Source organism: Parasteatoda tepidariorum, chromosome X1, assembly GCF_043381705.1.
Source record: "Parasteatoda tepidariorum isolate YZ-2023 chromosome X1, CAS_Ptep_4.0, whole genome shotgun sequence".
Classification (NCBI taxonomy): Eukaryota; Metazoa; Arthropoda; class Arachnida; order Araneae; family Theridiidae; genus Parasteatoda; species Parasteatoda tepidariorum.
The window spans coordinates 62,437,358-62,460,711 of record NC_092214.1 but is presented as its reverse complement, the minus strand read 5'-3'; the positions used below and the strand labels follow the sequence as shown (position 1 = coordinate 62,460,711).

Genomic DNA, 23,354 nt, shown 5'->3' with positions numbered 1-23,354 from the left:
AAATTTTCAAAAATTTAGTTTTGCAAACTAGAAGTAATTGATATCAAACAATTTAAAAAAAAAAACTTAATGAATATAGAAATCAAACTCATTATTTATAATAAAATTAAGTTACTTTACCCAACATAAAACAATTAGATAATTTTATATCTCTGAAAAGTACTTTTCCAATAAATTTTTTTAATTTAAAAGCTTTTTAAGTAGAACAAAAAAAATTTCTGAAAAATATTTAATCTGTATTTGATATAAATTTTAATAAATTTGTAAAGAATGTAAAATAATATCAAAATTAGTACAATCATAGATTTGTAGATCAATCATTCATTTGTATTAAAGCTAGCAAAGCAATAATCATGTATAATTTAAAAATAGATACTTTTTGTGAAAATATTATGATATTTAACACAGGCATTTTAATCAGACTCAGTTTATTTGAGTAATACCAAAATTAACTTTAAACGCATCTTAAGATGAATTAAAAAAGGAATTATACGGAATAAAAAAAATTATTTGAAAATTATGAGTTGGAAAGTATTAATAACAATAAAAATTTCACGTTCCTAATAATTTGTATGTTTGTGTTCTGTATCTTTATACTGTAAAAGAAAATTTTTTGTAGGAAACACATAAAACTATTAAAAGAGATAATGTTTATTATTATGACAACTAAAACTTTTAAGAATTAATTTATAAGCTTAGTTTACTTAACAACATTTAATTATGAACTAATATTCTTTTAAACAAAAGCTTACAATAAGAAATAAAGTAAAAATGACTTTTTCTTTCATAAAAAAATAGTTATTACTGTTCTGGAAATACCAGTTGGTACAGGATTATGAAATTTATAATTTCAATGAGAAAAAGGTATCACTGTTCTTAAGAATTCAACCTAAAAAGCTCCATTTGAGCAGAAACATTAACTATATGAATATTACATAATATACAGTTCAAAATACAAGAAAAATCAAATTATTCAAAATACATTGTAACAAAATTTTCAACAGAAGTTAGATTTTTAATGAAGAAATAACTTTACAAAGCTAAATTAATCACAAGAATAAAATAAAATGAAACAGTACAATGAATATTAAAATATAATTTAAATTGTTCAATATATAATAATTTGTTTAGTCAAATGTTTCTTTATGTATTGTTGCAAAATTTTGAAAAATAAGATGATTTAATATATATATAGAAACTCATTTTCTCCCCATGCTTAAAAATTTTGAAGCTGGGGAAAAGGGGAATGCCAACAAGAGCATTCTCAAATTTTTCAACTAATGGCAGCTTGCCCAAGTCACGTTGAGAAATTCCAATAAGAATGCTTATTAAAAAGCAAAATTCAAATTCAAATTTTTCATAAGTCAAGGAGTTAATGGCATCTTTAAAAGGTCACTGCAGCCTTTTTAAGCACTACCAATTTAAGTAACACTAAGAAAATATCAGAGTACATTATTACTCCTTCTCCTTAAAAAAAAAGTGATAAAGAATGTTTCAAACATCTTTACAGCATCTTAAATATTTAGTTGCATATTTTATATAATAAAAATTTCGAAATTATTTTTATAATACTGTAATTTATGGAAGAAACGTCGCAGCATTTCCGAGTTTAAAAATTTTAATTGCGGCGCTTATGATATTTTAAAAATAAATTTTACATTTTTCAAAGAGAAAATAAAAATTTTAATAAAAATAGTTGCGAATTATGGCAAAAGATTGCGAACCCACCATCCCTTAAAGAAAGTGGGTCGATCTAGTTCCGGTCAAACCGCATGGTTGATAGCTCTTTCACATTTTTTCTCACTTTGTTACAACGTGCTTTGCATAATGTAGAGAAATTAAATTGCGGAAAATTTTCTTTTTAGTTTTTGCTAATATTTTTTCATATTACAATATGCCTCCTAAAAGACATATGAGTTATACAGCTGCTTTCAAACTGCAAGTTATTGAACGAGCTGAGAGTATAGGAAATGGTGCAGCAGCGCGAGAATTTGAAGTAGATGAGAGACGCATTCGCCGATGGCGGTCGGAAAAAGAAAGCCTAGAAAACATGCCGAAAATGAAAAGGGCAAGAAGAAGTGGAACTTGGCCTGAGCTAGAAGGTGTTTTAGAAAACTGGATTTTTGAACAGCGCCAGAAAAGACTCCCCTGTATCCACCTTTAAAATTCGTCTACAAGCCAAAAAGATAACTGCAAACATGGGAATTTCCAATTTTAACGGCAATCCAAATTGGTGCCATTGATTCATGACAAGAAAGAAATTATTTGTGCGAAGTAAAACAACGATCGGCCAAAGTCTTCCAGATGACATGAAAGAAAAAAAAAGAATAATTTTTGAATTATATGAAGGATTTAAGAGCTCAGAAAAGAATTAAAGAATGCCAAATCGTCAATATGGACGAAGTTCCGTTGACGTTTGATTGCCCACTCAACCAAACGGTAAATAAAACCAGTGATAAAACCGTTTCAATTGCTACATCTGGTCACGAAAAAACATCCTTCACTTGTGTGCTTGCCTGTGCAGCTAAAGGCGAAAAATTAAAACCGATGCTGATTTTTAAGCGGAAAATGTTGCCAAAGGAAATTTTCCCAAGTGACGGCGTCATAAAATGCAACGAGAAGGGCTGGATGTGCGAGAAAATAATGCGTGACTGGATTAATGAAGTCTTGCGTAAAAGAAAAGGGTCATTTTTTCAGCCAAGTGGCATTCTTGTGATGGATTCGATGTGGGCACATTTGCTGGACTCGGTGAAAAAGGAAGCAGAAAGAGCTTCAGCTTCTTTAGCTGTTATCCCAGTTGGGCTAACAAAAATACTCCAGCCGCTGGATTTAACAGTAAATAGAATTTTCAAAAGCCACATGAGAAAACTTTGGGAGGCATGGATGGCTGGCGAAAATCACTCGTACACAAAAAACGGAAATTTGAAAAGAGCTTCATATGGAGAAGTAGCTCGATGGGTTTCAGAAGCTTGGAAAGCAATTTCTTCGGACACTATAAAATTAGGTTTTTTGCAGGCGGAAATAATCCCGAGTGTTTCTATAAAAGAAAAATGTGATCCGACAGATGAAAATAATGATGCTGCTGAATTGGATGAAGAATTGCTTCAATTGTTTAATTCGGATTCTGAATGCAGCGAATTTAAAAGGTTTAAGTGAACCTAAATCTTAAGTGGATGCGACCCACTTTAAAAAGCGTGCAAAGTGGATGCGACCCACTTAAGTTGTAAAATGTAAATATGTTGCAATGTGAGTCAGTTATATAATTCTTAACCTAGAGATGGCGCCACCAGCGATTACCGATTGCAAAAATATTATTTTGAGCAGTTTGTCCAAAGTGTTTAATAACAGATTCTTGCTTTTGTTAGACTACAAATTTTATACTTTAATTTATATTTTAATTTTAAATTTTAGTAATATTTATAAAGCATTAATTTAATACATTTAATTTTTGCTGCTACATCGTTGTTATGGGTGCGACTTATAAACTGATATCTTCTTAGTTAAATAAAAGAGGTAATTTTACAAAAAATAAATAAATAAAATAAAATAAAAAATACATAAAATGTAAATATGTAGTACAGTATGGGACCCCTAATCCGACAGGACCCGAAATTCGGCACTTAATCCGACCAATACTTTTTTTTTTTTTCTTTTTAAAGAAATTTTTATTGATAAGAAAAAAAAATGTCATATTTTCTTTTTATTTGGAATTTTCTTCTCTTGAAGTAAGTAACTATATTTTATCCTTTAAAAATAAAATCATGAAGAGAAAAAATAATAAATCTGTGTCAAACAAAACATCTATTCCTAAAGCAGTTGAAATTGAAAAGTAAAACATCTGCATTTCAATGAACAAAATAAAGAAATGCAAGTTGGGAGAAACTGATCAATCAATCTTCACAGCTGTGCAAGTGCTTTACTGGTTTGTCCCCACATTTCCCTCTCCTGTTTGACCATAAATTAGCCACACCCTTTTGACATTGAAACTTCTTTCTCACTTGGTGTACAAAATGAATTCTATCCCTTTTGCTGCTTTTTTTTAAATTCGATTTATTTATCTTTTTATTACTTATTAACTGTTACTTTCTTTCGTTACTTGAAATTTTTTTTTCTTCTTATCGTTATTAGTTGTTTGCTTCTTTTTTGTAGTTATTCATTGTTAGTTTCTCAGCATTAATTGTTACTTTTTTAGCAGTTCCTTGTTAGCCTCTTTTTTTTCTCGCAAGGCGAGCGTCTTTTGTTAAACAAAATGTCATGTAAAAGAAAAAACGAGAACAATGATCTCGTGCTGAAGAAGAAACGATTATTATTTTAATTAATGAAATTTCTAAAGATGGGATAGTTTTAAACTCACCCCATCATAATCTACAATTGAAACTTAGGTAAATTTATTGTTTTTTCTGAAATTTCCGGAAGAGATCTGAAATTCTGCAAATTCCGAAATACAGAATTTCGCCAGTCCCGTGAGTGCCGGATTTTGGGTCCTATACAGTAATGTAAAAAAATCATTTATATTAAAGTAATATAAATGAAGTTATTTAAATCTTTTACCTAAAGATTGCGCCAACAGCTGATTGTAACATGTTGTTCTGAGCATTTTGTCCAAAATATACAATAACAGATTACATTCTTGATTTTATTATAATTATACATTAATAAATTTTAATTTAAAACATTAGTAGTATTTATAAGGAATTAATGTTATATATTCATTTTTGCCGCTAAATCGTTATCATGGGTGTGGCATTCACCATGTTTTTTTTCTTTTAAGTCTCATTATCGCGAGTGCGGCGTTTCTTCCATAAATTACGGTATATGATTTGAGTGATTCAAATTTAGAAGGTTTCAAGCCTCATAGCCTCTTTCAACACCTGTACATAATCACTTATTTTCAAATGAAAATAAACTAATGATTCTAAAAAATTCCAACTAGTATTCTCTTTGAACTTGATTTTCCAGTACATATCTTTTTCCAAACACATTTTTCAGTAAAGCAAGGCAGTTCAGAAAAATTTGCAGGCAGTTTTTGACTTAGGGCCAAAAGCACTGCAGAGGATTCAAGAAGCACAAAAAGCAGGGCTGATTAAGTTGTATATTTTCCTATTTATTTTGCAACGTCTGTAAAATGGCAAGGTAAATTCGAATGGGTACATTAGGAATACATTGGGAAAGAAATATTTAATTTAAACTTCTTTAATTATAAGTAATTCAGTAGAAAAACACATCACTGAAAACAGAATGGGTGATTCCATATCATTCCATTTTACTTATAAATTTTATACAAAAAAAAATAATTCCACTATTTCTAATCCTAAACTGTCTTTAAAAATTTAAAGTTAAGTTTGTGTAATTAAAACTTATAAAATTTAATATGCATTTTCTCATACAAGGACAATTTTATAATAAAATCCAATTTACATACAATAAAATTACCCTTTCAAAATAACAATCTCAAGAATAGCAATCAATATTTCTTATTTCTCTAAGATATAAAATAGGAGTTTTGAAAGTTAATCATCAAGGCTTAAATAGAGATTAAAAAAAAATTCTAAAATATTTCTTCATATATATATACAGCGTACATTCTTTATAAGCGAATACAAAAATTAAACATAATTTAATATAAAGGATCAGGGAAAAAAAAAACTAGGAAAACTCTAAAATATATTAAGCAAAGAATTCTACATTGAAGAAGAAAAATTATATTTTCAATCAATTTGAGTAAAGAAATTGCATAGGAAACTCAAAGGATGTTAGTTTTTTCAGTTTAGAAATTTAATAGAAAAGTGGATGTTTTAATAATTTGTAAAAGAATTTTTCAAATTATTTAAATGACAATTAGCAAATCACTATTTGTTTAGATGTAAGGACTTCTAAATATTTTGTTATCTTGGTTGTATGCTGTGTCCATTTATTATCAAACCCCACTTTTTAATTTAGCTGATATTTAAAAGTTAAAAATTAACAAACTAAAATTATAAGAACACCCCAGTTTCGAAATGAATGAGCAAATTTTAATTATTACATTTTTTTTATTGAGAAATTTCAGAATTTAAAAATTATTATTTCAGTTTCTTAAGCAATATGCATAAGGTTTCCATAGATTATGGTAGTTTATAAGCAACTGAAGAAGGTAAGTGTAAGAAAACATCAATAATTAGACACTAACAGAAAAAAAAAGTCAGTGGATCTCTGCACACGTCAATATCGAGAGCAATGAGTGTGCTGATCAATTGGCCAAAGAAGCCCGTGAAGACGATCATCCAGGTAACACCATCACACTTGCAGATGCAAATGCAGCGGCCAAAAACAGACTCCTACCTCACATCTTTAAGATGCCACTTATCACTGACTTCAACTGCCCTAGAACCTTGACATCAGTAATAGCAAGACTTAGAACTAATCATTTCAGAGGGACGAAAATTCTCTTGGACAAGACCAGGGCGTACGTTCCCTGCAGAAACTGCCCGGATGTCATGTTGGCACCAAAGCACATTTTTGAGTGCCCTGCACACACCACACATTTTGAAATTAGGATGGGTGCCAATTGAGAACAATCTGAGAGCCATTCTCTACAGTCAAGAGACGCCGAAGCTGGCAGCCGCAATAGTCCAGACCTTTGATGTGATTTAAAGATCCATAGACACGAAAACAACGAACGCCAAGAGAAAAAAAAGTTTGCTTTTTTATTATACAAATTTAAAAATATATACAAAAATATTATTTTTTTGTCTAAATTTCAGTTTTTTTAAAGATCGTTTATGAGTAGGTGATTAAAATAAGTTTTGGTAAATTATAAAACTATTCTGTATATATGATTCTTATTCCATTCAATAAAAATGTTGGTTTAAACAACTAAAAAGCATGAACTCTCAACATATCCCAACTAATTACAAGAACTTACATAGCAAATACAAAATACATGAACTACTTACTTTTGGCTTGCCAGGTTTTGGTTTAGTTGGTGGAGGTACTTTTTGGCGATCAGCATGATAAGTATGATACATTTCATTATCAGGCCAATCTTCTCGATTCCTCATGTCATGACCAAACAGCCGATTGTCTACCCACCCTAGAAATGATTAAAAACAAAAAAAATTTTCTTTCCAAGTACAACAGAAACAAGGTATTATAATTAGTAGTTTCTTTGATTTTCAATAACTTATTTCCCTAAATAAACATTTGAACTTTTGGAAAAAAAAAATTTTAAATCTAGATTTAGTGACAATCTCTGGGCAAAACTTTTTTTCAAAAAACTAAAAAAAAAAAAAAAGATTAATTGATAAACAATTTGAAAGCTTTTTGTATAATTTAAACTGAAAATTATAAGAAAATGTACATCTAAAGGTGCATTTTTTTAAAAGGGTATTTATTTAAAATTAATTTTAAAATCACTTAATTTTTCTTTCTTTTTTGAAAGATGTTTACCTTACCATCATTTTGGAAATATTCATTAGTGTATTACTTCGTTTTTTCTTCTTTTTAGGATTATTTCCAATTTTTTTATTTTTTTTAGTTGGGTTTAACAATAAAAAAAACGGCTTTTTTTAACAATTCAGAAAACCGGAAAAATCAGTTATCCGGAATAGCGATGGTCCCGATCGTTCCGAATAATCGGTTCCTACTGTATTTTTAAGGGATGGTGGCTCATTTTTACGAAAAGGGAAAAGCGGTCGCATTTATAGGGATTAAAAGGCAGACAGGGCTGGTCACCAATTCTAAATACATTTAGGGAGAACAATGTATATCTATACACTCTGAGGTGACTGATTAAAGTCATGGGATACCTCTTTATATCCTGTCAGATTTCCTCTAGCTCTACAAAGCGTAGCAACTTGACGTGGTATGGAATCAACACACGGTTGGAAGTCTCTTGCAAGAATATTTGGGTCTATGGCTTTGTGGGGTCTGCGCCCTACTCAAACTCTCCTCTCAGCTCTGACCAGCTGAAATTTCGATTTATCTGACCAAGCTACACTACCGACCACTACCTTGTCCATGGTAGGAGATTATGCCTGAAGTTAGGAATTCTCGACACACGCTTCGTACTGTAGATTTAGGAATGTTGAATTCCTTCACAGTTTCTTAATAGGAATGTTCCATACATTTAGCTCTAACCACTTTTTACGTTCAAAGTTTGTTAATTCTTGTCTTACGGTCATAATTACATCAAAAACATGAGATGAATAATTTGAACACAAATAAAAGTCCTTCCAATGCACTACCCAGATATAAATTTTTTACACGATACTACTGCCATTTGTATATTGCTATCAAATTACTTTTGTCACCTCAGAGCATAAGTGTGTGCAAAAACAAAAACACTATTAAAATTCTTCTATTTTCTTAATAGTACGGAATTTTATCAAACTAGAGCAGATAGAAATATGACCAAATAAATAAATCACATAAAAATGAATTGCTTCTTTAAAAGGGAAACATATACATATATAAAAGGGAAATATATATTTGTATATATATATTAATAATTTTCCTGACTAAACAATAGAAACTTATTTTTCAACTCAAACTATCCTTTACTTATTTTGTCTTTTCAGGACTTCTGTATCCATTGAAAACTTTTATTAATAGATGACTCTTCTTGTATCACCAGTATTGTTAGAAAACAAGTGTAAATAATATTTTAATTTAGTAAAATTAAATAAATATTTTCTTTTTTTAATGACTTCCATTTTTTCACATGTTATTAAAAATTGCAGACTGTGCTCTAATAAGCTGGGGGGAAAAAAAGGATTTTTTTTTTTTTTTTAGATCAGCTACCACTGCATTTACTACTAGATTCTTCAATACAATAAATCATGAATAGACAGAAAATGTTATATTTCAATATTATACTGCATAAGAAAGCAATTGCACTTGAACATTCTTAAAAAATTTATCATTTGAAACATTTCTATTTTCAGATATTTAATAACAGAAAACAAAAAGAAAAATTATTTGAAAAATGTTTATCCATTAACTTTGAAATGACACTTACAAAAATTTATACTAAAAATGCAAAACTAGTTTTGAAGAAAAATGAAATTAACAGTACTTCTTTATCGTATTAAAATGTCCCGACATGCACAGTTTAAAGCAAATCCTATCCATTAAATTTTGCTCCAGCATGATTTCAAAAATATCTTAATTATCTACACATTTAGACTATGTATTTTAATTTTCATTAATAAAAAACTCAACAAAATAACAAATTATAACTTTTAATTTTAAAAGAAAATTTATCTTTTTTTAGTTCAGTGGGAAATATGAAGTTTTTTTTTCTTTTCTTTTTTGTAAGGTTTTCAAATAAAGATAAAGTAGCTCCCTGTTATAGATATGATAAGAAACATTTAAAACTAATTTGATAATCAGTAAGATATGAAGAAAGATTTAATAATAGGTAACAATAGATTATTACGACTTTGTTCTTTCCTTCACATCCAATGGTAAGAAGAAAATTTTTTTTTTTTACAATTTTGGGTGAAAAAATGTGAGTATAATAAGTGGTAAAAATGTGTAGGGAGTTCTTAATTCTCATTGCCATCTTTAAAAAAATTAGTGAACTATAACAACTTAGTTCTGAGGGAGAAAATGCTAATCATAATTTTTTCTTTGAAATAAATTCAGCATTTTCATGGAATCAAAAAAATAAAATAAAAATTTAGGAGATTATCTATAAACTAATAATCACTGAGCTTTTTAATCAGAAAAAACCATAAAATTGAAAGATTATCAGAATGCAGCAAGATCAACAAGAATATATGACAAGTGGTATGAAAGTTATGAATAACATAATGGGACATCAACAACAGTGGAAAAAAATTTTAATAACTCCCAGCCAAAAAAATTTATAAAAAGTTAACTGAATGAAAAAGTATACCAAAAAGCCTTTTGGCCAAGTCTAATAGCTTAAAGTTTACTAAGGGTGCATCAGTGATTACAGTGGACAACTCGTGATGGGCAGTCTCTTAACTGTTTTGTTTTCACTGTAAATGTTTGCCAACTTTTTTTGAAATTCAAAGTCAGAAAAGATGTTAAAAAAGTCCTATTAAGTAACAAGCTCTGTTTTTTTGGGTGAGAGGGACAAGAATGCTCTAAAGACAGTATTTCTTTAGGTTTGGTGCAAAGTTACACCAAGTATTTAAGTTTTGGGTAAAACCTCGGTTAACAGTTAACTTGCTATATCAGAAAATGAAGATCACTAGTTGTTCATTGATTGTTTTGCAACAAAGTAGTTTAAACTGAAAATTTTTTTCATTAAAATATAAACTAAATATTTTACTTTGTATTACCTACTTTTCATTTTGTGAACAATAATAGGATGAGTAATAATAAAAAACTGCATTAAAATAATAAAAAATATATCCGATATTAATTTATACAAGTGTCAGAGTTGCCCTAAGTTTTAGGATAATTAAAATAGGTGGAACAATAGGATGTTTCATAATTAAAATAGGTGAAACATTTGCTTCATGATTTTCTTGATTTTGAAAGAACTGATAAACCCATAAATTAAAAAATTCTAACCCATATGACTAGTTTAAAAGAAAACTTGTAGCTAATCTTCTACAATTAAAGTAATTAAATGCAAATGTTAGTTACTAATTTTATAATGAGAAGGAGTGTTGCAATTGTACATACTCTGCCTTACAATAATGGAAAGGACACTCGCAGTTTTTGATAGTTTATAAAAGGGAAAATACTAAGAGAATTATTTGATAACTTTGGAGGTGTTTAAGCTGCCTGGTTACTTATATATCTCATGTTATAATATATATTTTCTCAAACTCTTGAACAATTGTTTCTTCCTCGTTATCAGTAATACGCGAATCAGGCAAAATACCAATAGATTCAAGAACTTATACTTATCAATAAAGTTTAAATCTCTCAGAAGTTTACAGGACCAGCAATAACTTACGAAGACTGCTTTTGAACACCATATGCCAGGAAATATAGGAATCAGTTTGAAACTTGTGTGAATTACTTTTGCTATTATGCGCAATAACTGCACAAAATTTTGTAAATCTAGCTTAAATATTCAGGTTACTTTTTTCTTTTTAAGAACAATTCTTATTGCCCCATGCCATGGATATGATAATTCAAACATAACTGGGTCAATGGACTTGCCACTAATGTTACAGCAGATTCTAACACTAGTTTTAAAACTATCAAGTTTCTTTCATTTTGATATACTGTCAAAACTTCACACAGAACTATAGACTTGACTACTTCACATATTATATTTATAATTTCTGGTACAAGTTAAAAACTGATTTCTATATTTCCTGACATAGGTTTTTCAAAAAATTATTTTTCATTTATAATTTATTGCTGATCCTTCAAACTTCTGAAAGCTTTAAACTTCATGATAAGTATGTGTATAGGCACTGTAGGGTGCTCTCAATATTGTAAGTCAGAGTAGGCAAAACAAGGCTAGTTTATTTAAATAAAAATTCAATTTTTTTAATGGATTTTTTAAAATAACTAGTAAATTATTAAATTAATTACTATTAAATTTGTAAGGATTTTAAAAAGAAATATTATTTTGACAAAAGCAAAATCTGAAATATCTAAAACAAGATTTTACAGTACATGAAAATGTTGTATAAACAGGATTCAAATGTGAAAGAAATAGACTTAAAGATCAATTTTTTCATTTGATACTACAGGTACAGATCAATCAGAAACAAATTTAAAAAAAATAATAAATAACTATAAGACAAAATTATATTCTCAAACTATCTGCAAAAGTATTAAAAAAGCAAGACCAAATTATAAAAAATCCAAAATGCCAAAAAAAAAAAAACCTGTTACGATTGCATAGACACAGTAAAACATGCAAAATTACGAAGTCTTCAATTAATTCAAGGAGGGAAAGAACATATTTCAAAATAGCGTCAAGAAGAAAATAAGTTTTCTGCAAATTTTTTAGAACGAAGGAGAATAGTAAAAGTATGAATATTTTACAATCCACAGAAAATACATAAGAGCTTCATGATTGGTTCCTTTAAACTTGTATAAACTACTATTTCAAAATCTTTATTTGCATGACTGTACAAAAAAGAGGTACGTGTGAAACACTTAACAATGCAAAATTTTAAATATATAATTGATTCATTTCCTTTTCCATAAAATTTGTCAATTTATAATTAAACCTTATTGAGTACAAAAATCAAATCTAATAAAATATGCATATTATCGAAACAGTCTATTTTAAGCAAGAATTTTAATTATTTAGCTTCCAAATTACTTAATACTGTACTCGTAAAGCACTCCTTGCATAGGTATAAAAAGGAATTTGGAAGAATTTGTCATTAACAATTCCAAATATATAACACTAAACATGCCCTTTAATTCTTCTAATCTTTATAAATCATTCTTTTTGAGCAACAAAAAACAAGACTTTTACTTAAGCTCTCATTTCTTTACATTTTTGTTGTTGTATTCATGCATTCATTATTCTTAATAAAATGTTTTTCAGTTTGGGTGTTTTCGTCGGAATTCAAACATTTATTGAAACCCTTAATGAAAACTATATTCAATAAGTATTTATTACTCTGTAGCACCATTAGTGTAGAACACTCATAGACTACATAAGCAATTCTGACCAAGAATAAGCTGTCACCCACTGTCCACTATGCTTTCTAAATACTGATATTAAAACTAAATACACAAAAGTTATAAATCAACACAAAATAAAAGCATTAAATTAGTTTCTTGCATACTAGGTAGTCAAATTGTTTCATTTTTAAATAAATTTTTATGCTTTTTATTACTGGAATAAGTCATTCTTAATGCTTTGACTTCGCAGGCGTAAATACTTACTTTTTATAGCATTTGAATTATGTTTCCTTTGGAAAGGCTTTATTTTTACTACTCAAATTTACAAATTATTGCTATGGAACATTGTCTTCTTTTAAATTTTATTCAGCACAAAAGCTAAAAATTAATTATTAAAAAATGATTCTAAATGAATTACAATTACACAAAAATATATAATAATTTATTTTTTTCAATGAATAAAAAAATTTTTTGCTGCAGTTTACAGCTAATACTACTAAATCACATAGCAGTAATATCTAAGTTGACCTATGTAATCAAGAACCAAATATATTTCTTATTACACGAGGCAAAAAAACTTTGTAACTTTACTTGCCTATCTTGAAAGGTGAAATGTGTACAATTTGTCTAATAGTGTTATTGAAAGCTATACTAAAACCTTTAAGAGTTGATCAGAAAAAAAATTAGGAATATTTTTATACAATTAAGAGTATGTATTAGATTTTGCATGAATTGGTGAAATAGCATTAAATCTCTTAGTGAGTTGATCCTGTAGGAAAAATAGTAAGGGCTTTTGTATCATAAAGGGCAAGTATCAAATTTTGTAAGCATATAAAAAAAAAACATTTAAAATGTTGAAATTACAATTTTAAGTTCCTTTATTGAAGAGGTTCAAGTGTATTGATATTTTAAGAAATTCTTTATAAATAAAATCGTAAAAATTCGAATATGAATACCTATGTCTTTTTTGTGCAACTCATTCATTCAGTAATGATTTCAATTGTAATGTTATATAAAATTTTAGAGTCTTTAGAAAAATAATTGTATTTATCCAAAATTTAATTGGTTATAACTATGCAAAAATATAAAAAATGATTTTAAAAAAAAACAATTATTTCTCTTTATAAGTTGACCACACAAAAAATGCATCACAATCACAGGTTTTATTGTACACTTATTCGACACTCAGGAATTTTTTTTTTTAAATTCAAAAATAATAAAAATTTTATCTGATTAGAAAAGAAGTATGAAACAAAAATAGTTAAAACCTTATTTTTACTACTATTTTAATAGTTAAAAAAATATTTATTTGGACCAAAAAAAGAAACACTAAAGGCCAAAAGAGTAAATCTGAGCTTTTAAAATAATCAACTTTAAGATATTTTTTTGAAGTTAAATTGCAATCATCATCAATGAAAATGTTACAGAAACTGCCAAGAAATACATAAATTTTTCTTGAATAGGAAATTGGATGAGTACAGTACAGTATAGAACCATTTATCAGGTATCCAGAAAAGCAGGAAAATTTTCTGGGTTTTCCCGCCATTTTGAACTAAAATGATTGAAGAAAAGATCGGAAATTGTTTATAAAGCACCTATAAATCACAATCAACGAATGTCCAACTTTATAACCAGTGTATAAGTTGACCCCCTGATCTTCATAATATTTTGGGGGTATGAAAGACGAATCCCACACAAAGATATATGGTAATTAAATTGCAAATGTAAATTACTTTTCTTGTCATTTCAGCAATTATCACTAAGCATTTCCACATGGTTTTACAAGTCTTAATATTTTTTTATGGTACTATCACAATACTCGAATTTCCAATTGCGAAGTAGAACTTTCACTCCTTGACACTCTTTATTTGTTCCACTTTTAATCACTTTTTTGGTAATTTTTACAATATGTTTTTCCATGTGGTTTCAAAAATCCTGATGTTTTAAATAATATGTAACCACGATACATAAGTTACAATATGCGCATTTAAATAATTACTTTTTGAGACGCATCATTGGTGATGATTTTATCATAAATTTAAGAGGATTTTTTATCAGCAGTTAGCATCATGCATTTCCACGTTATTTTAATACAAAAATATTGCAATTTGGGAAATTTGAAAAGTAGAGTAACACTTGCATTTTGAATTCGAAATTGCTTCTAATTTTTTGTAGTATGAATAAACAATAATAAGGTTTGATATTTTTAAAAACATTTTCCTTTAAGTTCACTTAATATAAATTTTTTACTAAATGTTTGTGTTATAATGGTTTTGATTAAATTTAATTCACTTTAAAATTCCAAACTTCCTTTAATTAAAGTATTTAACTTTTATTTACATAACTCAAATAAAATACTTAAAGTGTGGAAAAGTTCTTTTTATTACGTATTGTGATTAAAAAAAATATTACTTCTTTCCATATTTATTCTGATAATTATGTTCTTTTTTTATTAAAAAAAGTTTTGCATTCTTCAATTTTAAATGAATTCTAATACTTAAAAAGTGTAAGTTATATGCAAATTTATTGCTAAGTTGGCAGATAAAAATGATGTGTGCGTAGACTACCAATATTTATATAAAAAATTATCATAATTGGGTGATTCTCACGACATATGTCAATTTACAGTCTCTTTCTCCAAGATCTTATACTATACTACTAAAGGAACTTTTTTTAAAAAAATTTAATAAATATCATTGCCGTTAGCATTTTAAAATGACCTTGTACTAGCATCGACTGTTTTGTATATTTATAAAATTTAAATGAATTTCAAAATGTCATGTTTCTGGTAAGTCAAAAACAATATTTCCAAGAAAAACTAGCTTCAAAACTTAGCATAAATTTTTCAATATCTAATTTTTTTTTTTATCGCAACCGTTGTAAGCATTTCTAAAATATAAAATAATGCATCCCTTCATTAGTTGACATGGCCTGTAAGGGCCTTTCACTAAAAAAAAGTTGTTAACCCCTATTCTATGTTATAGCACAATATTTGAATGGTGAAAAAACTTGCAACTTTTTATTTGAATTGTAAATATAATTACCATGCAACATGTTTCCCCCATGCTAAGTTATAACATAATTTTACATTTAAAACTAAGATGAAGTCAACAATTTTAATTTTAAAAAATACATCTTTTTAATTTAACTTGAATGACAATATCGTATTAAATTACACAACCATCAAAATAAATTTATACATACATCGTATCATGTTTGTCATACGCTGGTGTAACTAGTATGTAATTGGGAGACATAAAATGGGTATATTTGTAATAAGCATAGATCTTAATTTTTTGGAATAAAAATTCAATTTTCAATTCTATGTATTAAGTTAACTAGCTAAGTTTAAGAAATGTTTTAACATAAAGATTCCACTCCCATTGACTTTCTATAACAAAGATCATCTTCAATTCAAATTTTAAAGAATATTTAAAATAACACACAAATCCATTAAATTGATAAGGGCTAAAAAAGTTTATTAAAACTATTTTCATAAAAAAAATATAGTTACTAAATTTTAAAAAAAAATTAAGGGCAAAGTTTCAAAATGTATTAAATAAAAACACTAATACATTTACTCTTTAAAAAATATGGATAATTAAATACCTGTTTCTCGATTAATGGAATCCTGAGATCCCCTCTCCTCAGCTGCATGCAAAGTAGCATATTTATTAGACTTAACAATAATAGAAAAAAAAAGGCTACCTAGAATAACTAATAAAATGGCTGACTTATTCGTGACTACATATTTAATAAATCAAATTTAAAGTGTATCCCAGTTTGAAACTAAACTACAAACAATAAATACAAGTTTATTATTTCAAAAAATTAAAGTTTTTCATGAACAAATGGAACTAAAATCTTTAATTTAAATTAAGCAAGTATACAAATAGGAATTATTACTAAGTGCTAATACAATGTAGCGCTAATTTGAGATTGATAGGGAACGAAGCAACCTACAGTTGCCACAACACTATGGATGTTGAACAATTTTTTAAAAGCAATTAGTAACAAGTCTCATTCTGATCCTAAACAAAAGTTAATTGGAAAACTTTTGACGTGAGTCAATCGCATTTTTAAATTATCAGATTAATTCAAATAACAATTATAAAGACTATCATGAAAATAAGGGACTAAATAATAAAATGCCCATCACTCCATGTAACTAACTCTTACTTTAATTCCACAAAAAAAAAAAAAAAAAAAAAAAAAAAAAAAAAAAAAAAAAAAAAAAAANAAAAAAAAAAATATTGCTTTCATAATAGTTCCCCACTCACAAACTTTGACAGATTAATATATATGTATATATTTACATTACATAAATTATAATTAAATAAATTTTATTTTTTCCTCGCATAAAAAAGAAAACTGCACAACATAAAGCTTGCACATTTTTAAATCACTGGATTCACAAAACTAAATATTTTTATATTTTAAGGTGCCACTTTTAAGAATTTTTCCGCATTTTAATTATTATCTGATTTTTCAATAACTCACAAATCACAAATTGAAAAAAAAAAATCTGTTTAAAATTCATTCCACCAATAGTTAAAAAAATGTATTACCGTATTTTTCGGCGGAAGCGCCGCGGCGCTTTCGAAAAAAAAGTTGTTTTTTTCCTACATGCGGCGCTTCCGATGCAGCGGCGCTTCCGACGAAATATTTTTTAGTAGCNCGGTACTAGTTTTTACAAAAGAATAGAAAAACAAAGATTTTCAGACATTGAATTTAAATAATTGTAAATTTGAGATCTTCTTACATGTTAACATTAAAAATTAATGTTCAGTTATTATTCACCGATTTCTAAATAATTCCCACATTAAAAAAAAAAATTAAACCTTGATGACCTAAATATGCATTGCACGATTAAATTGCGTTCATCATAAAAATGTTAACATCTTAGACAGTTGTTAACCTAATAATGCATAAGTTAAATAGGCTACAAGTCTGACTTGCAATATAATAAAAGTGCTTGTAATATAAAAAAAAAGGCTAAGCATTAAGACATTGTTGTTGAAATACATGTCAATGAACAATATAAGATACTATAATTACACAGAATAAAATTTAGAAATTGCAATAAATCAATTTACAATATTAAAGCTGTATATACGTGGTGGTTGGAATTTTCTTTGCAGTAATTGCAATTAAGAAATAATTAAGATAACTGGAAAATGTTGTGCAGCAATTATATGGTTTAATTAATATATATATATATATTAAGAAGTGGAACAAGAATATGTGGTTACATTTACAAATGCCACATTAAGTCCTTATGTAAAACCAAAATTGACTAAGCCAATTTCCTTTCATTTAAAAATAATAGTTAAAAAAAATTTTGTCGGCAAACTTAGACATATTTTGGTTTGTGTTTGGTTTAGACATTTACAACTACTTATTATTTGTCAAAGCTTGTTCATAAAATCTTCTTACAACATTAAAAACTTTTTTTATAGACTTAACATTTCATTTTTTTCAAAATCAAAAAATCTTTATTGAAGTAAAACAATCAAAATTAAGCTCGGAAATACCAAACAAGTAAAAAGAAAATAATAAAAGATGCCCCAACAGAATAGAGAAATGTTTCTAAAATTAAATAGTTTTGAAGATTAACAGAATTTCGCAAAATGTGCCTAAAAAATTATTATTTAAAAATGAAAGTATATTTTGAAAACGTAAGTTAACCTTTTTTTTAATTACCTTGTTTTTAAAAATGACTGAAGTTTTAAAATGAATAATTGCAAGGTCATAATCCATTACGTTTGGATATTTTACTTTTTTAAGTAGATAACTATTAAGCAGTTCCACAAATTTTAACATCTTATATTTAGCCAACAAAACAGTAGATCAATATAGTATTTGGTGACATTCTTTTGTATTGTTTGAAACAAACCAAAGTTTATTTTTAACAAGTTCATTTAAGGCCAATGCAGTCCAGAAATTGACATCTTTTGTTACTTGGGACAGGGATACTTATCTTTTGATGATACACTTCTTTTCTGATATTTTTCAGTAAATAAAATTTGATTCAATTAGGTTCAATTGTACTTGTTTTATATGAATTTAACTATATGAATTAATTGATAAAGCATTTTTCACGATGAAAGTATAGCTCGTTCACCAGGAGTTGGCACTTCCTCCGCCTTCATCACGTGGTATGCGACGATACTATTTCGTTATTTTTGGGAGAAGGTTGTGAGCAATCCTGAACAAGGTTGCTATTTAGCGATTATATAGCAAAAATATTTATTTCGCCAACTTCTTCTGCATTTTTTAAGATTAAATATTTCATAAATTTGATGATATATCGTGCCATTGTTTATGATATTTCTCTCTTTTGAGTGAATAGTTCATCTTGTTTGAGACATTTTGCTGGGAAAACAACAGTTTTTAAATTTAAAATATATTTAATAAGCTAGAGAAACAAAAGGTATAATAGCAGATGATAAAGCGAAGTAAGTGACTGAAAAAGAAGTCACCGTTTGTGTTTGGCGCGCATCAAGGGTTGTCTAAATTTCAAGAGCAGAGATGTTTCTCTTCTTACTCCCGAGCTGAAATGAACTCTGTGTCCAAAGAGGTGGACCCAAGTGCAAACTCTTTTGACTTGCTAGTGAACGAACTATAGTAAAGACACGTACTTAGCTTTTGTGCCTAATTTGTCAGTAGAAAAGAAACTAATTAAGGTGATAAAGGAATAATTTCGTTGAATAAAGTTGTAAGGTTAAAGACATCAAACAAAATTGTAACTTAATTACAAGTATCATTTTCCTATTGAATAAACATGCAGATAAGCATTTTTTAACAGTTTAAATTGACAGTGAAAATTATGCGTGTCTGTCAGTGAAAAAATGTGGTAGCATTAGGAACCACCTGCAAATACTGAATTTTAATTTTTAATTTTTCAGTATTCATTCTTTTTCCTTTCTTAAAATAGAGGATCATTATCGCACTTTTTCATAATTTTTTTATAGTACTTACATAAATTTTTATTCTAATTTAGTAGCATGAAAAAAATATTAAAGTTTCCAACATATCTGCATTTTTTGAGAAATGATCAGGATTATTGCTGTTTCAACTTCATGGGTAATACAGATATTTATTTTCAGGATTTTATATCAGTTTGTTGATTACATGTAAAAGGAATATCAAGATCTCGGGAATTTTTTGGTACTTTTAACTTACAGAACCAACAAAAAATATAAATTAAAAATACTTATTACCTTGATTGTAATAAAACAACTTATGACTTGCAGGATACAATAACCCAAAATTTCATTCATTTCAGAAAAATATTAGAAAGTTAAGTTTTTATGTGGTATTTGATAAAATGTTTTTAACTATAAGATTCAAACCAATGAACAGAATTTCCAGCTCTTAAATAGCATGTAAGATGTAGACTTTCTAGCATTTTTATAATTATTAAAACAAACATATTACAAAATGACTTTTTTTAATAGCAGCTCTACAAGAAAGCATTTGAGTATTAAAGAATCTATTATTATTGCCCTACATACCGGCGCATAAGCAAACTAGTTTTTGTTAACTAGATAGCAAATTTTGTGGTATGATGGTTGTGCAAGTCAACTAGTGTTAAGATGATTATTCCTACAGATGTGATGTGTCAAATGATAATAGATGTGTGCCAGAATGTGGTTTTAAAATTTAATTGCAAAATCTTTTAGAAAGTGTGGAATTTCGAATTCTTTGGGTGTTGATTAGATCGATTTTTTGTGGGACTCAATAAATGGGGATGAAGTAGAATCCATTGCAGAGTGGGATTCTTATGATGACGCTGCCAATGTTACTAAATCCATCATAGAAGTTTCATATTGGTAGGTTTTAAAAGTTTTCACTGCGTTATATTTTTTGTACTCTTGAATAAACTAATTTTTCTTACTCTTAATTTATTTTTGAACATAGTTTAGAGTATTGTTCTTAAAAAACTTTTTTAAGTAAAAAAAAAAAAAAAAACATGATTAGAGAAAAACCATAATTAATAGTATATAACATAATTAAAAGTATCTTTTGAAATAAATTGTCATATCTGTTTGTTTATAATCATTGTTCATAATGTAGCGATATTTCTTAGTCAACGAATACAGACTTCATAATCGGTGAATAAGTTGACCCTCTGATTTTTGTAATCACTAGACACAGACTTATACACCAGGATGTACGGTATATACGATTAACTGTTGCTCTTCCTCCCTGCAGAGTGAAAAATGCAATGTGACAAGAAAAAAACGTGCATTACTCAGAAACTGAGACACTTAATTTCAGCTTTATCAATTTAATCATCAAAATGAATGTGAACAAATATTTAAAAAAACAGATTCAATAAATAAAAAAAGAAGAATAGGAAGCATTGAATTCAGAAATTATAAAAATTTCTTCATTTAAAAAAACTATAAATAAATGGAATGAAATATCTTTAATACCTATTCAAATGAACTTATTATATTAGATAAAATTTATATAAAATTACATATTTTTTTGACTTAACTAAAAGAAAATTCTATAAATATTTTATTTAACTTGGTCCTCTTTTTACAACTTTATTTATTTAATAATAATTTCATTTTTAAAATTCAGTAATATTTTTTATCAGTAAGAGTAAAAAGTTTTGAACACACCTTTTTCTTTTTGCCTATTTTTGCATTTGACTGAAGTTTTTGTTATTTAGTTATCACATTATCTTTACTATTGTTATTGATTCTAATGTATTATTAAGGTTGAATTCCAATCTGTTACAAGAATTTGAGAGTTTTGACTCTTTGAATAAGCCATGATAAGAAAAGTCAAAGGTCACTGTAATAATCAGTAACTGTTTTTTTCAATCAATGAAATGCTGTTATTCCAATTAATCAAAGAGCCGTAGTGATGAAGGGTTGAATGCAGAATGTGCAGCATATTTTAGTGCATTGAAAGAAGTCATGTGCAGAAAATATTGAAATTACAGTTGAATATTCATTTCTACCTGATAATAAAAGGGTCAAAATAAATAATTTTTAAGGTAGAGGGACATTCTATGTGCCAAACTGCTGAAGTGCCCTAGTCTTTAGAAGATTGAAAAGACATTCTAAAATAAATTCTATTGTTGACAGGAAACGCTCCGGGTGACCAAGACAAATAACTTTATGTGAAGACAGGTCACAGGATTTTACTTTCAAACAAAAAGCTAAATTAGCAACAAAATACGAAACAATGTACTTTGATATCAAATATGAACGTGTCCAAGAACTTTGAGAGGAGGACAACAAGAAATTGGATTATGAGGCTGCAAACCTTGCCCAAAACTATTACAATACAAGAGGTGAATAAGCATGAACAAGGAATCATTCAATATGAACTATTAAAATAGTTCATATCGTAAAGGTAATATTTAGAGATGAAAAACAGTTTTGCATAACTGGAAATCAAATCAGTGTCTATGTAAGATGACATACTCATGGGGAATTCAGCCCACAATGTCTTAAGCCTACAGTGGAGCACCCAACAAAATTGAATATAGGAGTTAGCATTCTTGAAATGGTGGAAGATTTCATATACCATGAATGGAACAGTGCTTGCATCCAAGCTCAAAAACTACATTTGTGGATTACATTCAAACACTGAAAAATCAACAGCAGAACTTTTTGGGGATAAGTCATAAATTTTTCAAGAGGAAAAAAAAGTCCAAAAATTTTAAGAATTGTTATTGTACTGTGAATAGGATGAACTGTCATCTTCAAATCTAAATCCAACTCGTTTTCAAATCTAAATCCAACAGAACCAATAGATTTTTAAAAAAAATGATTATAATACTTCAAAGTAGAAACTTTTAAATGTAAGTTAATTGAAACTTTTACATTTCCCTACAATGTTGTTACATAACTGTTTGTAAAATTGGCACATCCCATGCTAAGAAATAATTTTGATGAAATTTTCAAAATGCATATCAAATGTACCATATGTTAATTTCAGTGTTATTCTACTACATATATTACAGCATTCCATACTGTGTTATTTTGTACATACATTCTTAATGTTCAGTCAGCTGTAGTACAAAAAATACTTGTGGCAAAAAAACGATATAAACAAATTGGAAATCAACATGAAAAAATACATTAGAATCAATAAAAAATAGTTAAGACAAAACAGTAATTTCATAACAAAAAATTTAGTCTAACTCGAAAATTTTGCGAAAAAAACTTAGTGTGTTCAAGACTCTTTGCCCCCTTTGTACTTTAAGTATAAAGTGAAGTAACGGCTAAAAAATAAATGTTCCTTTTAAATTAGTTATTCTAAAGATGTGATATTTCACATCATAATTAAAGTACAAATCTTTGTTCAGAATATATGAAATATTTAATACATGTGTCAAAAGGTTTTTGATAGGAAGAAATCTATTCCAACTAGAGCCATTTTTGAGATATTGGAAAAATTTGCGAACCCAGAAATAAATATAAAGAAATCAATTTATAACATAATCAAGCCAAAAACTGCAATTTAATCCCTCAAACACATAATAATGAAATCAAACTTGCAACTTTCTTTAAGCGTTTTTTTTTTTTTACTTTTGGACAGCAACAAAAGCGATATTCTCGTCATAACTTATTGGAAAAGGAAAAACAACTTTTTTCTATTAATTAAAAATCAAAATTATTATACTATTTCCATAGAGTTTTTGAATTATGTGGGTTTTTAGCAATTTGAGGTAGGTGCCTCGTTCCCATTCAGCTCATATATTGAAGACTATTATACCCTATACACATTTCACATGTAAAAGAATACATTCTTTTACATTAATT

At 27.7% G+C, this 23,354-nt stretch overlaps 2 protein-coding genes across 40 annotated transcripts in view; one reads left to right on the top strand and one right to left on the bottom strand.

The window, feature by feature from the left end:
* LOC107452630 (uncharacterized) overlaps positions 1 to 23,354 on the top strand; it is a 479,485-nt gene that overhangs the window by 326,991 nt on the left and 129,140 nt on the right. The gene's annotated exons all lie outside the window — the stretch shown is intronic.
* Positions 1 to 23,354, bottom strand: part of LOC107452604 (Rho GTPase-activating protein 190) — a 125,367-nt gene that overhangs the window by 25,495 nt on the left and 76,518 nt on the right. For 23 of the 38 annotated variants that reach the window (XM_043054291.2, XM_071187865.1, XM_016069121.3 and 20 more), the window contains one exon: positions 6,936 to 7,072. In XM_043054291.2, coding sequence (XP_042910225.1) covers positions 6,936 to 7,072 — 137 coding nt within the window. Of the gene's footprint in view, positions 1 to 6,935; positions 7,073 to 16,170; positions 16,213 to 23,354 lie in introns of all 38 variants that reach the window. The other 15 variants (XM_016069116.3, XM_016069124.3, XM_016069128.3 and 12 more) reach the window with 1 other exon arrangement.